General features: G+C 43.2%; 1 protein-coding gene across 16 annotated transcripts in view; it reads left to right on the top strand.

Annotated features, from left to right (window-relative positions):
- Positions 1-16,260, top strand: part of col13a1 (collagen, type XIII, alpha 1) — a 121,135-nt gene that overhangs the window by 37,871 nt on the left and 67,004 nt on the right. For 12 of the 16 annotated variants that reach the window (XM_087982502.1, XM_087982504.1, XM_087982505.1 and 9 more), the window contains 5 exons: positions 528-584; positions 1,900-1,998; positions 3,876-3,920; positions 5,871-5,897; positions 9,697-9,759. In XM_087982502.1, coding sequence (XP_087838628.1) covers positions 528-584; positions 1,900-1,998; positions 3,876-3,920; positions 5,871-5,897; positions 9,697-9,759 — 291 coding nt within the window. The remainder of the gene's footprint in view (positions 1-527; positions 585-1,899; positions 1,999-3,875; positions 3,921-5,870; positions 5,898-9,696; positions 9,760-16,260) is intronic. The other 4 variants (XM_087982510.1, XM_087982507.1, XM_087982503.1 and 1 more) reach the window with 2 other exon arrangements.

The raw sequence follows: 16,260 nt of genomic DNA, 5'->3' as shown, positions 1-16,260 counted from the left end.
GTCTTTCAGGGTAACCTACTAAGATCATACCTGCAGGAGATTTGGCACTTCACGGCCCGATGTTCTGAAGTGCTTCCTCCTAGGGCAATGTGGGAGGAGCGGGAAGCATGAGTCTCCATCTCTCACTGTTTTGTCCATTCGAAGGGGTGAACAATCACTGAAAGGGTGCATGCTAATTCTCAATTTTCCCTCCTGATGGGTAAAGCTGGGAGTACAAATTCTGTGTCAAGTACACTTTCCAGTGTGTCTTGATCATTTTTGCAGTGTAGCCAACCTTGGGGTCTCTGAGGGACTGTATCCTCTATCACTGTCACTGCAGGGTCATATAGATTGACAATACAAGATCCTAAAACAAACCAATTATAAAAGTTGACACAAATCCTGACGGAATTGATGGTAACTATATTTCTTGCAAAACACCTTTATAAGCATGCAGTGTAAATTTTAATTTGGAGGGAACAGGTGAAGTGGTACGATTCTGTCTGCCTGTGGATGGAATCACTTAGTTTCTATGTTGCATTCTGTAGGAGTTCCCTGGGACCTCACTAGCAGCACTGCGGCTAAATCAGATCCTGACTGTGAAGGTTTGTGAGTGCTTTCACTGTCATTACAGCCAGTCTTACAACAGAGTGTCTTGTGACCTTTCTGAAGTAGCTCAAAATTGGTTTTGTTTCCGGTTGAAATGTGAAAAAGCTGAGCGAAGATCCTCTTCCCAAATTACAGTGGACACTTGTCTGTATTCATGCAGTTTTTGTTGACTTGACCAGTTGCATTCTGAGCTAGTTTGATTGAATTGGTGGGGTTGCCAACTCTGGTTGGACATACTCATGGAGGCTTCCACACATGACTTTGCACCTCCAGCAGTTCTGCCTCCACTCTCCTGCCATTGGTTGCCAAATACGTCCATCATTCTGCAGCCAAATGAAAAGCCAACAGATCTCCACGACTGAACTAGATAGCTCTTGGCTGTTAACTGAATGTGCCAATGTTGAATATTGTTGCAATGATTAAACAAAAGTATTCAGACGTTTTTGTTGAAGCAACATCATTTATAGCCCACAATGATTTTCCTCCTGGGTTTCTGCTGACAACAATGTCCCAGAAATCTACCATCGTTTCCTAAAGACTCCAAGATGAACTGCAGGGTCAGTAACCCCACCATTAGTATTCAGCATCAACTGGCAAATTTCATGTACTTGTTGAACACAAAACTTGTGCCGAAATCACACTTCACTTTGTTATAAGACTGGGGCTTACTTCTCTCTAATTAAAGCCAGCAACAAATTCCAAGGGCAGTCCTTTGCAGAATAAAGTTTGACTGTTTAATTTTTGTTTTATTTTCCTGTAACATTTGACACATGATGAAAGGCTGTTATGTTTTCCTTTCACCAACTACACAGCGCCTTTTTTAAAAAAAATTCTGTTGCTGGCTTTCACTCTGTATCGAGCTCTGCTGCTTTTCTCAATATTCTTTTCTTCTCTCCTCCACACCCTCCCTTCCCCCTCCCTCCCTCATCTATCCATTCCCTTCCCTCCAAACAAAAACCACACCAATCATCTCCTCATGACCTTTGGCTTTGTACTGACCTGTGACCTCTGGCTCACCTACTTGCTCAGTTCACTCCTCGATTGAAAATACTACCACCTGCTGACCAGTTCATCAGACGCCTGTATCTCAAGGTAAATGCCTTTTCTGCTGCCAACACAATGATGGTCTTTTCCACATTCCCACCCTCTTTCCCCTTCCCAATCTAATAGCCTTCTCTTTGGTTATGACAAATGCTTTTTGGCTGCTCTACCTAATATCCATAACTTGCTCCTTTAATTGGTGAACAAATTAAAGCCAGTTGTTCTAAGTATTGTCTTTGCGTATCTTAGTGGACTTTGGTTCAATCGCAGGGTGAACAAGGACAAGCCAGTAGCAACTGCTCTCCAGGACCCCCAGGACCTAAAGGACCTCCAGGCCATGCAGGGAAGCCGGGAGTGGATGGTTTACCAGTAAGTGTTAGCCATGTCTGTGTCTCCCTGTCTCCCTGTCTCCCTGTCTCCCTGTCTCCCTCTCTCCCTGTCTCCCTCTCTCCCTGTCTCCCTCTCTCCCTCTCTCCCTGTCTCCCTCTCTCCCTCTCTCCCTCTCTCCCTCTCTCCCTGTCTCCCTCTCTCCCTGTCTCCCAGTCTCCCAGTCTCCCAGTCTCCCAGTCTCCCAGTCTCCCAGTCTCCCAGTCTCCCAGTCTCCCAGTCTCCCTGTCTCCCTGTCTCCCTGTCTCCCTGTCTCCCTGTCTCCCTGTCTCCCTGTCTCCCTGTCTCCCTGTCTCCCTGTCTCCCTGTCTCCCTGTCTCCCTCTGTTCTTTGGACCTTCACCCTCCCAGGAAAATGGTAAGACTGCTGTTTCCCCATAGGTTCAAGAACTTTGTGTTTTTTCCTACTGAGTGTCTGCAATTAAGATGTTTAAAAACCCTTGTAAATGATGCCAGTGACATCATAAAGAGCTAACCAGAACTCCAGCTCAAATGGTTTCAAAACCGCTTCCATATAATGGATTATCTAATGATGGTTTCAGAGTGCATATAATCGCTTCCCTAGTGTCCAATGTGCTTTCAGCTGCTGAGATTTTAAACCCAGGAATTCCTTTACTAGACCTTTCTATGTGTGCATCTCTCTCTCTCGCTCTCCCTTTCTGCTTTAAAATATTGCTTTAACTCTATCTCCTGGACCAACTCTCTCATCTCTACTAATGTCTCCTTATGTGACTCAGTGTCAAATTATGATAATGTTCCTATTTAGCATCCTGGGGTATTATGTTACTGTATTGAAGGTGCTGCATGAATGCAAATTGTTGTACACTAACACAATTAGTCATGCCTGAATGGGAACTGGAGAGTGGGAGGATGGGAGAGTGGAGAGGGGTAGACTGATGGGAAAAGATAGACACATAGGATGAATTCCAATAGTGCCCATTCCAGTCACATTGGGAGGACCTGCTCATTCTGAGGCAGACACAGCTGAAGCATTGAAACATAGAAAATAGGAGCAGGAGTAGGTCATTCGGCCTTTTGAGGCTGCACCATCATTCAGTATGCTCATTGGTGATCATCCAACTTAGTCCCTTTTCTCTCCATTCCCTTTAGCCTCCAAGAATTATGTCTAACTCCTTGAAAACATTCACTGTTTTGGCCTCAACTTCTAAAGAGGCCACCAGCCAAAAAGCAGCTGTGGAATGGTTTTAGAGTGGGGCTTAGCAGAGACTCATTGTGTGTTAGTAAAGGATACACTGTGTGCGAAAGTGGACAATTGCTGGAAAAGGCTTTAATCTTGATCACCTCCTATTCATATACCCATCCAGATGCCTTTTAAATGTTATAATTGTACCAGCCTCCACCACTTCCTCTGGCAGCTCATTCCATACATGCACCACCCTGTGCATGAATAAGTTGCCCCTTAGGTCCTCTTTAAATCTTTCCCCTCTCACCTTAAACCTATGTCATCTAGTTTTGGACTCCCCTCCCCTGTAAAAAAAAACTGGCTATGCACGCTATCCATGTCCCTCATGATTTTTATAAACCTTTTATGAGGTCACCCCTCAGCCTCCGATGCTCCAGTGAAAACAGCCCCAGCCTATTCAGCTTTTCCCTATAGCTCAAACCCTCCAACCATGGCAACATCCTTGTAAATCATTTTTGAACCTTTTCAAGTTTCAGACCAGAATTGCACACAGTATTCCAAAGTGGTCCTGTAGAGCAACAGCATGAGCGAGAAGAGAAATTGTGGAAAGGTGTGACAGCTCATGTGGGAAATAATAATTGCCCAAGTGACTGGGTTTAGTCAGTTTTTGTCTTCCTGGTCAGTGATAAAATAATAACTGAGTTCTTTATTTCCAGGGGAAACCCGGAGATCCTGGAAAACCTGGAAGGGATGGAATGCCAGTAAGTAATTGAAATTTCTAGCTGGCCAAATGTGCATGGTTTTATGCTGCAGACCTTTTACTATCTTCACTTTTTGTTTAATCTTCTCAGGCATTTCCATTATGGGATTTGCCAAAATGAGCCACAGATGGGCGGCATGGTGGCTCAGTGGTTAGCACTGCTGCCTCATAGCACCACGGTCCCAGGTTCGATTCCAACCTCGGGCGACTGTCTGTGTGGAGTTTGCACATTCTCCCCATGTCTGCGTGGGTTTCCTCTGGTTTCCTCCCACAATCCAAAGATGTGCGGGTCAGGTGAATTGGCCATGCTAAATTGCAACATAGCGATAGATGCATTAGTCAGAGGGTAGTGGGTCTGGGTGGGTTATTCTTCGGAGGGTCGGTGTGGACTAGTTGAGCCAAAGGGCCTGTTTCCACACTATAGGGAATCTAATCTAAAAAAAAATCTAACCTGCCTGGGCAGCCCTGAGCTGATTGGTAGTGCAGTCAGCTCAGTTGATGCCTGGTTTTAGCATTTTCTAACTGAGGTGGGTGCAGTGCATCGGACGTGAATGATGACTGATGTAGAGGCGATGCCCTGGGCTGCACCATCGAAACCCCCTCTTGGCACGGTGGCACAGTGGTTAGCACTGCTGCCTCACAGCGCCAGAGACCTGGGTTCAATTCCCGCCTCAGGCAACTGTCTGTGTGGAGTTTGCACATTCTCCCCGTCTGCGGGGTTTCCTTTGGGTGCTCCGGTTTCCTCCAACAGTCCAAAAGATGTGCAGGTCAGGTGAATTGGCCATGTTAAATTGCCCATAATGTTAGGTGAAGGGGTAAATGTAGGGGAATGGGTCGGGGTGGGTTGCTCTTCAGAGGGTTGGTGTGGACTTGTTGGGCCGAAGGGCCAGTTTCCACACTGTAAGTAAGTAAGTAATCTAATCTAAACACAGAGGAATGCAAAACCTCAAGAGCCTTGAGCTCACAGCTTCCAATTGGCGTTTCGAGCTGTTCAAATATTTCACCCCAGTTCAAAACCTTTCCTTAACCTACCATTGATCTTTCAGCAATCACATTCTCACTATGCTGATGAAAAGCAAAGACCCACAAAAGTTGCTTTGTTTCCATTTATACAGTAAAACCTAAACTGTATAAATGCATAGAGCACCAATATTCCAAGGACACTGTGGAAAAGTGAATGATTCTCCAGTCGCAAGCTGTTAGCTACAACATAGTTTTAAAAGCTTTTCTGTGACTAAAAGGGTGCTGTAATCTGTTGGTTTTTCACTCTGTCACCTTGGTTGATTTTAAATCTGGTTTATTATTTACCAATATTGGTGGTTTAACATTGACACTGTCTTGATGAGGCACACAGACAGATGGTAGGAATTTGACCTTGAGACTTTCAGCTTTTTTTAATAAAAAGAATGAAATGCTGTATAGTTGATTTTAACCCAGTTCTAATTCATCATAAAGGGTATCTGTAACTTATCCATTCTCCTGCGCTGGAGTATGGCCTGCTGGTGTAGCAGAATGGAATAGCCAGGTTGCACAAGCTAAAAATGAGGCAAACAGCCCCATTATTCTCAAACAAAAACAGAAGTTGCTGAAAAAGCTCAGCAGGTCTGGCAGCATCTGTGATGCGAAATCAAAGTTAATGTTTCAGGTCCGGTAATGTTTCCTCAGAACTTTATTCTGAGGAGGGGTCACTATTCTGCCTGGGTGACAATGATTGAAGGCTGAATGCTGGCTGAGACACAGGGAAGGTTAGCTTGGTCGTCCTCTTCAACAAATACTGGCTTTGCATGGCTTCAGAAGAAGTCATTCCAGGCTGGAAGTGTTAACTCTGATTTTTCTCCACACATGCTGCCAGACCTGCTGAGTGTTTCCAGCAATTTCTGTTTTTGTCTCCTTATGGATAGTGTCCAAGCAGCAGAACCCGAATCTTATAATTTTCCTTTTAATTTCTCAGGGTCCACCTGGCGTGCCAGGACTGAAGGTAATTGACAAGGCTAGTTTTAGTACCTGTGACTTGATCTGTAAATTTAAATGTTGAGCTCTAAGTAGATCTATAAAATGAGGAGCTATTTTTAGCACTTCCTTTACCATGTGGCTTTAGTTCAGAAACAGAACAGGAGGGCGTCTGCTGTCCATTAAAATAGCAGCTTCTAACCTTGAGCCAATGCTTTTGCACTAAGTTGTTTCTACAGATCGCTCTTCATCCTGCTGTTATGATTGCTACGGCTCCAAAATCTAAATACAAACCAGAACGATTCCCTCACGCACCTGGGTTGAGACCATTCCAGCGAGCGTTTTCCAAATTTCAAATGCAGATATCGAATCAATCGGACTGAATGCTTTGTTTCTGTGCTGTACAGTCATAGTAAATGCAGGAGGAAATTTTCATTCACAAATGTTGAAAGCCATGTCAGTTTTCCTTTTGAAACATGTTGCATAGTTCAGGTTTCCCTGGTGTTTTGGTCTTTTGAGAAAGCTCTTTCCTCTTTGGCACATGCAATGAGTATTTACTAAAGGAGACAACATGTTGGGTCAACACATGTGGCCCAAGCCCAAAACAATACGGATGTTAATAAGTAAGTTCTGCAAATAGCAAAGCACAAGTCACTTTTAAATGTGCTGATTGGCTCTAATGAAGAGTCATCCAGACTGGAAACATTAGCTTGCTTTCTCCACGGATGGTACCTGACCCGATGAGATCTCCAGCATTTTTTGTTTTCAGTTCAGATTCCAGAATCTGCAGTAATTTGCTCTGACCCTGTTTTCCAACAGACCCAGTCTGTTCATGGATGTAATTACACACCTCTGGGTTAAGTGGGTTTTCAACCTGGATCCCTTAGCTCAAAGGAAGAGGTACTGCCACAGCACTATAAGAGCTCTCCATCCCTCCCATTCTATAATAGAGCTGACAATCCTGGGGGTGTTTACAAGAAAATTAGTGTTCAAATCATTGTAATCATCAACCTAATGAATTTTGTTTAATGGATTTTAGCATTCCCTTATCGAATATATAAAACATACGCACAATATGAAAGATGCAATTCTAGACAGTACCACAGCAGACTCTAGACCACTGACTTCCTGATTTGACTTGCTCAATTCTCAAAGTTGAGCCAGGAAATGCTGTTCTCTGGGTTTTAAAGACTTGGGCCTTTAATGACCTCAAGACCTTAAGTACCTCACAGCCAATGGAGTGATTTTGAAATACAGTCACTGTTACAGTGTAAGAAACTCAGCATGGCAGTTCTGAAACAACAGCAAGGATATCAATGACAAGATCAGACATTCTAACCAAGTAAACAACAATTTACGAATACTTATGACAATGCAAACTATAAACACTTAGAAATGAGAAACAGTAAATAATCAAAAATACAGAAATTCACTGAGGATCCTCAGACAGCACCTTTCAAATCCACGTCTTCCATCTAGAATGACTAGAGCAGCAGCTACATGGGAATACCACACCCTGCAAGTTGCCCTCCCAGCCACTGACCATCCTGACTTGGGAAATATATCGTGTTCCTTCACTGTCGCTGGGTGAAAATCCTGGAATTCCCTCCCTAAGGGCATTGTGGGTCTACCTACAGCACAGGGACTGCAGTAGTCCAAGAAGGCAGCTCACCCCCACCTTCTCAAGGGCAACAAGGGACATACAATAAATGCTGACATTTAAATGTCCATGTCCCATGGAGGATGAATTGTCTGCTTACCCAGTCCTTCAGTTGGTCATAATAAAGTTAACCTAATAAAATGATGCTTTCCCTTGTGAATACCTTTCTCTTAGTACAAAACATTTTAAACTGAGTCAATTTAGCTTGGCTATCTTGAGTTTACAAAAGTGAGTTTATTGCAGTTCAGTTTACATTTCTCCCTTTGAAGCTTCCTTGACACCTTCGGGTGTGACATCCCAAGGTTCCTCTCCAAACAGCCATTGTGTATATATCCTCAGTTGTCTTTTGGTTGTGTCTCCTCTCTTTAAATAAAACAGAGACATGCTGCAGTTGAAAGTTCCCCATGTTTGTTGGTGATCTGGCAGTCTTGACACTGTCTACCTTGTTGCACACTTTAGACACTTGTCTATTCTATTTAATTGAGAGCTGAAAATGTGTTGCTGGAACAGCGCAGCAGGTCAGGCAGCATCCAGGGAACAGGAGAATCGACGTTTCGGGCATAAGCCCTTCTTCAGGAATGATTCTTCAGGAAGAAGGGCTTATGCCCGAAATGTCGATTCTCCTGTTCCCTGGATGCTGCCTGACCTGCTGCGCTGTTCCAGCAACACATTTTCAGCTCTGATCTCCAGCATCTGCAGACCTCACTTTCTCCTCATGGTCCATATCCCTCCATTCCTTACATATTCAAGTGCTTAGCTAAAATTCCCTTAAATGCCCGTATGGTATCTGCCCCCACCAACATCCCTGGAAGTGTGTTCCACACTCCTACCACCCTCTGTATAAAAACGTGCTCCTCACACCTCCTTTGAACTTTCCCCTCTCACCATAAATGCATGCCCCCCCACCCCCCCACCCCCCCCCCAGTATTAGACATTTCAACTCTGGAAAGAAGATTCTGACTGTCAACCCACCTGTGCATCATGATTGTATGATTTTGTTTTTTTTCTCATTTGAGCCTTTATCCATTAATTTGTATAATTTTAATTGAGAATTTGATTTGGTTTGAATACAGTTCAGAATATGAGTTGAATACAATCCAATAAATTTGGTATATTTTAGAAAGTGAACAAGATTTGGAAAAGTACAATTTGATTAAATTTGGTTTGAGGAAGACTGGTTAACAATGTGAGCTTGATGTGATTAACAATGTATCTTTGAAAGGGCAGAACATTATTCCAAATATTTCAGACTAGTTTTCCAGCCTCTGAGAAGTCAGGTGAAAAGATGTACCTAGTTCAACAACAACAGTGTGCATTATTGTAGCACCATTGACACAGCAGAACGTGCTTGGCAAGTGTGTAACCAGAAAAATCCAACTGATGAGATATTTGGACAGGTTTTGTCAAACAGGTATGCTTTGAAGACAACATAAAGAAGTCAGAAGTCACACAACTCTAGGTTATAGTCCAACAGGTTTATTTGAAATCACAAGCTTTCAGAACACTGCTTCTTGTCAGGTCACTGAGCGGTCTTCCGAAAGCTTGTGATTTCAAGTAAACCTGTTAGACTATAACATGGTGTCATGTGACTTCTGACTTGTCCACCCCAGTCCAACACCAGCACCTCCACATTATAACTTCAAGAAGGAGAGTCGTTAATGGCAAGGACTTCGAACCTCAGGAAACAGGCATTTGAAAGCAGGGCTCTCTGTGATGGAACAAAACAAATCATTTTCAGTAATTTGAAATGTTATACTATTGGGAGGGAGATGACCACAAGCTGTCAAACAGTTGTGATGCATTTCTCATGTTGGTGCCCTTGCCAGTGCCTCCCTCAGGGTTTCAGAGTTGTAATCTTAAGCAGACAGCATCAATAAACGAGCCGAGATAGGGGATTGAACAAAGCCAATCAATTCGGGAACTGGAACAGTGTGAACTTTAAAAAGCTTTGCCAGGAAGCTGTGTGACAGTCAATTTTAACACTAGAGCTTGTTTATGTAGTAAAAGGAACTTTTTATTGACCTCTGCTAACCCAGTTTACTAATCTACAAGAAAGTTACATCAGTATTGTTTAATCTGTAAGATCACAAACTTTGCTCATTTGTAATATTTAAAAAGCGCGTTTCAGCTAAATAGTGAAACAAATGTACTTCTTTTCCTGTTTCAGGGAGAACCAGGAATAACAGGACTGCAGGGCAAACCAGGAATGCCAGGGCTCCCAGGAAGAAAGGTTAGATAAACACTCTTCCAGCTGTTGGCAATCCCTTTTTACAGAGTCCCAAGGGTCCTGTCCTTTCTGCAGAGGATGGTCGGAAGGATCTATCATCTTGAGACTGACGAGAGGCAGCTCCATGAGTCAATGTTCCCTATCAACTACCCAGGCAGAGTACAATGGGATTGGCAAAATAAATACCAGATAACACCAGCAGTTACAGATAATTAATTTATAGTGTTTGATGGTGATCATGTGTTTGGTAAAGAAAGGAAATAGATAAAGCTACAGCACAGAACACATTGTCAAGGTGCTTCAGTGTAATGTGAATCCTGTTAAAATATGATGTTTACTAATTATCATGGCAAAACCTCGCTTGTAAATAAGTGGACTAAGTTATTGGCCATTCATAATGGTCATATTGATTTCTGGAGAAGTGTTTTGAAGGGGGCAGTTTGATTACTCAGAAGGTACGTTCAGTCGTCTTAAAGGAAATTTGTATTTTTAAAATGGAGAAATTTTTAAAAGTTCAAAGTCAGTACAGCATCTAGTTCGGTCTGCAGAGATTTAGACCGAGAACACAGTCTGTCTGGGAATGTTGCTGATTATATCAGAGTGTGCTATTCCCAGACTATGAGTAAACCACTTAAAATGTGTTGGCTATTTCACATTGAATTGCAGAATTATTTTATTATTGTTTATTCTGAACAGAACTGTAAAGCAATCTAACTATAATCATGCTTAATAATGTGTTTAACCTCAACGTTAAGAATTGTTTCTGTCATTCGACTCAGCAGTGACTCAGTTGACTTTCATTGCTTTACCTGAGGTGTTTATTTCTTCCTGGAATTTGTGTGAATTTTGAGTTCAAGATAAGCCATGTTATGGATCAGGCTTTTCACCTTTTATAAGGCTCTAAAATTTAAGAATCGGACATGTCATTAAATTTGTGCCCTTCTGTTTAATTGGCCCATAATATCCCGAAACACTGGGAGTGTTGCTGAAGGTGGTGTGGGGTGGGGGTGGGGGGGTGGGGGGAGCTGTTTGTTCTTAACTGAGATACATAGCACTTATTCATAGTATAGTGTCTGAAATACAATCACTGCACAAGGCAGAAACCTGGGAATGTTAGACACACTGGGGTATCTTTCATTCCTTATGGAATAATAGAACTATTTATTGTAAGAGGGTACAAACATCCCAGAATTTGATCAACCTTTGGAACCTACCTTATGAAGGATTTATGATGTGGGGGTGCTGGTGTTGGACTGGGATGGACAAAGTCAGAAATCCCATGACACCAGGTTATAGTCCGACAGGTTTATTTGAAATCATAGTGCTGCCCCTTTATCAGATCACCTGATGAAGGAGCAGAGTTCTGAACGTCTGCGATTTCAATAACCTGTTGGACTATAACCTGGTGTCATGTGACTTCTGATGAAGTTGGCATTGAGAAACATAAAGCGTACAATCTGTATACAGTCTACATAGAGAGGGAGGCTGGAGGAGGGACAGAAAGGGAGGGAGGACCATAGCTTCCTCCCACACGGAGTGTCTCTGCCTCACATCAGATTGTTAAACTTGTTTGTATTTGTTACTTTATTAAGACTTGATTCTGGCAGCTGTGTACTAAATCTAACCTTTGGGTAACCAGTTCTGAATTTTAGAATTCAGTAAACAAACTCATCAGGAAGGATGGAGGCTGTGTGGGTCAAGGTCAACTGTAATGGGGTTTAATCCCTCAAAAAAATAAGTAAACCTGCTCCTGTGCTGGAACTTCCTCAGAGCCTGAGACACCAGGTTGCTGATTGAATTGCCAAGTGTCTGACCCACCATTCAGCTCTTGTTCCCAGATCAGCTGGCTCCCAGTGTGAACCTGTTACAATCGTCTGTGTAAATTCTGCAATGAGCTCCTGTCCCATCAGCTCAACAATGACAACTGAAGGTCATCCCTCAAATGGTGCAAGGTACGCAATGCCATCAACTATTTCAAACACATTTACACCATTCCCATAAAAGACCGCAAGACATAGGAGCAGAAATTAGGCCATTTGGCCCATCAAGTCAGATCATGGCTGAGAAGTTTTTAACCGCATTCTCCTGCCTTCTCCCCATAACCCTTGATCCCCTTACTAATCAAGAACCTATCTATCTCAGTGTTAAATATACTCAATGACCTGGCCTCCACAGTCTTCTGTAACAGTGAATTCCGTAGATTCACCATTCTCTGGCTGAAGAAGTTTCTCCTTATCTCTGTTCTAAAAGATCTTCCCTTCAGTCTGACCCTATGCCCTCGCATTCTAGCTTCTCCTACTCATGGAAACATCTTCATCATGTCCATTCTATATAGGCCTCTCAGTATTCTGTAGGTTTCAGTCAGATCCCCCTCATTCTTCTAAACTTCACTGAGTACAAGCTCAGAGTCATTAACTGCTTCTCACATAAAAAGCCCTTCATCCCTGGGACCATTGGTGCTAGTAGGGGTTTGTCAGTGGAACCTGACTGGTCTGAAATAGCTTTATCAAGTGGAATGGAGGCTGCTCAGTACCTGCCCAGGCTCTGAAAGAGGAAATATTCCCTGTGGCCCAATGCCAAAGAAGTTGCTGTGAAACTGGCTCTCAGTCCACTGCCAGTTAATATTCAGAGGGGTCTTCATTGACTCAGGCTGAGGCTTTGCCCAAATCTCCTGCACCGCACCACACCACACCACACCATACCACACCCCACCCCACCCCACCCCACCAACCCCACTCCACCCCACCAACCCCAACCTGCCTCCAGGAGCTGATGAGCCTCTGATCTTTGTTCTCAGCAGTGCTACTGATAGTGGTGGCCACCAACAGTACTGCACCCAGTCCTCAAGTACCAAAATCAGAAGCTGCATGATGGGTAAGGGGGAGGGTAGAAATGTCTAGGGTGGGGTGTTCAAGGGAAGGACCCAGGAGGACGTTGTTTGGCAGGGGAGTTTAGGGGCAGGGCTCAAATGTGTAGGGGGTATCGGTTGAACACTGAAGGGCCTCAGTTGGTAAAGAATGGGAACAGGTTACTGATGGTCAGTGAAACTCAGTCTGGTCGCGGTGGGGGGGAGCGCAGTGGTTTGCAGGGAGCTGGTGGGAAAGCACCCAGAGAATTTATCAAGCCAGCAAACCCACCTCCTGGTCAACGTAACATTCTGCCCAAAGCAAAGATAATGGATACCTCCAGGATACAGGTGACTTGACTGAAATATTTTAAAAATCCTGAGATGTTTTACGAGGGTAGATCGGGAAACACTGTATCCTCCTAGGGACGAACCTAGAACGAGGGGTCACTGTTGAAAAATCAGGGGTTGTCCATTTAAAACGAAGCTGCAGAGAAGTTTTACTTTTCTCTCTCAGATCATGAGCTTTTGAAACTCTGTTCCCAGAAAGGTGGTGAAGGTAGAGTCCTCAGATATTTTTAAAGGTGGATAAATACCTGTTAAACAAGGGGTTGACACACTATTTCGGCAGGAGTCTGAGTTTGAGATTACTGCCCAATCAGGCATGATCTTATTGAATGGTGGAGTAGGCTCATGGAGCTAAATGTCAAGATTAGAGTAGTGCTGGAAAAGCACAGCAGGTCAGGCAGCATCCGAGGAGCAACAAAATTGATGTTTCAGGCAAAAGGCCTTCATCAGGGCTTCCTCATTCCTGATGAAGGGCTTTTACCTGAAACGTCGATTTTCCTGCTCCTCGGATGCGCCTGACATTCTGTGCTTTTCCAGCACTACTCCAATCTTGATTCTAATCTCCAGCATCCACAATACCCACTTTCACCTCATGCAGCTAAATGGCCTACTGTAGTTCCACGCTCATGTAAATATTTGATTGATAGCTCTTTCCACCTCAAATTTCAGGCCTTCAGAAGATGAGTTTTGTTTGAAGCCCTTTAAGGGCTTTGAAGGAAGTATTTTTGTCAGGAATCCCAATAGCTCTTCCCTTTTCTCTCCCCCACTCATATGCTCAGCCATTTTTAGGTGGGGCATCCCTTTACATTGCTGCCCACAAGAATCTAACCGTCAGGTCTAAAAGAAGCAGGGTCCCTGACAGATCTTGAGTTCCACCCAAGTTACAGGGTAGAAACCGATCTCCAGCCAGGAATTTCAGTGAATATTTGGACTGATGAAATTCGATGTGTGATGTCACACCTATAAGTGAATGTATATTGTGTCATTGACCACTTGCTGGTATAAATGATCATGTCATGTTCCTAAAGAAATCATCTGTAAACCAGTTCTTAATACATTGGAGAGCAACTCTATGGTGATGAATATCTGACCTCTCAATTGAAAAAAGAAATGTTTATATATACCCTGCCACAGTCAATCAATTTGGGCATCTATCTTACTCCTTGTCAAGTATCCAACTTGGAAGCCTACTCTTTTATGTATCTAACATCTTCAAGTGTTCATTTCTCAATTAAACCTTTACAGATATAATTTCATTGGCTTATTGCTAAGAGGAAAAATAGACTTGGGTTTAAAAGGGGAGATTATTCTAAGAAGTAAATGCTGTCCAGTGATCTACTTCACATTTTTTCCCAAAGCTTGTTGGAATGTTTACAATGTAAGTTGAATATTTGTGAGGATGTCTTTGAGTGCCAATTAAATGGAATGGTTGAGGTTCACATAACACCCGTGTCTGGGGAATACTCCTTCCCCAGTAAATGGAAAGGAAGTAGAAGTCGGTTAACCAAAGAGGGATAAAGGAGCAGAGAGATATGCTGATGAATGAGCTGCAGGCGGAATGGAGTTCTGATCGAAATGGCCCATTTCTGTGCGACACACACAAAGTAGTATAATACTTAATATTTCCAAGTGGGAGTAACACCATTGTCTTTTTTCAAACTGGGATCTGTGGCATATCTGTAGCCTGACAGAGCTCTGTGTTATCTGTTAGGAACATTTGTGAAATTAGTAACATTCATATGCCAAGCATGAAATCCAGTCAGTGTGGAGCTAATTTGTTTAATTTGCAATGGGATTATCACTGAAGAAAACAGATATAGCAGTGCCCTTTTTACCTTTTCACTTTCCATTCTGCGTCTGCAATAGTGTGACATGTTCTTTGCAAAATGCTCTGTGACTTTCTAATCCTATTATTTTTTTCAAAAACGCTATTTTACTATGGTGCTTACATTGCTAAAAACAAAAGACAAGTTATTTGGACGTGTTCACATCCAGGAGCAGCCTGTCCTTTTGGAATTAATAGATTTATAATTTTACTTTGATCATGCCCCTTTCTAGAAACATACTTTCTACGTATCTGGTAATTCCTTTCAATAATTATAACTTCAGCAGAAAAGAAATGGGAACAGTTGGATCATAATAGTGTCAGAAATCAGAAATGTCAGATGTAGCAGCTTTTCTCTTGTTTAGAATTATTGGAATTAGAGAGAATCAGACAGAATTTACAGCACAGAATCATGCCATTCCAAGGTGAGACCACATCTACAGTACTGTGTATAGTTTTGATCTCCTTCCTCAAGAAAGGATGTATTGGCACTGGGCGGGGTGCAGAGGAGGGTCACTAGGTTGATTCCGGCATTGAGAAGATTGCCTTATCAGGAGGGATTGAGTAGACTGGAACTGTCCTCACTCCAGTTTAGAAGAATGAGGGGGATCTTACAGAAACATATAAAATTCTGAAGGGAATAGATAGGATCGAAGCAGGGAGGTTGTTTCCACTGGCAAGTGAAACTAGAACTAGGGGACATAGCTGCAAATTGAGGGGGAGCAGATTTAGGGCTGAGTTGAGGAGGAACGTCTTTTTTTTTTAGATTAGATTAGATTACTTACAGTGTGGAAACAGGCCCTTCAGCCCAACAAGTCCACACCGCCCCGCCGAAGCGCAACCCACCCATACCCCTACATTTACCCCTTACCTAACACTACGGGCAATTTAGCATGGCCAATTCACCTGACCTGCACATCTTTGGACTGTGGGAGGAAACCGGAGCACCCGGAGGAAACCCACGCAGACACGAGGAGAACGTGCAAACTCCACACAATCAGTCGCCTGAGGCGGGAAATGAACCCGGGTCTCTGGCGCTGTGATGCATCATCACCCAAAGGTTTGTGAATCTATGGAACACACTGCCCGGTGAAGCAGTTGAGGCTACCTCATTGACAATGATTTTAAGGCAAAGATAGAAAGATTTTTGAACAGTAAAGGAATTAAGGATTATGGTGAGTGGGCAAGTTGGTGCAACTGAGTGCACCAAATGATCAGCCATGATCTTATTGAACGGCGGAGCAGGCTCGTAGGGCTAGATGGCCTACTCCTGTTCTTCTGTTCATTCAGCCCAAATTTGTCTGTGCTCCTCTAAATAGTCTTCATTGAATCCTATTTTGTTCAATTCCATTCTCTCTCTTGTGCTTGTCCAATTTTCCTTTGCATTTGCCTGTGAGTTTCCTGTGCTATCAAGTTCCCCATTGTCACCACCCTCTGAATAAAGAAATCTCTGCTGAAACCCTATTGGATTATTAGTGATCATCTT

The sequence above is a fragment of the Chiloscyllium plagiosum genome, unplaced genomic scaffold (assembly GCF_037043375.1).
Source record: "Chiloscyllium plagiosum isolate Xiang-an unplaced genomic scaffold, Cpla_swu_hap1 HiC_scaffold_43, whole genome shotgun sequence".
NCBI lineage: Eukaryota > Metazoa > Chordata > Chondrichthyes > Orectolobiformes > Hemiscylliidae > Chiloscyllium > Chiloscyllium plagiosum.
The sequence above is the reverse complement of the archived record's forward strand: the minus strand, read 5'-3'. Positions and strand labels throughout refer to the sequence as shown.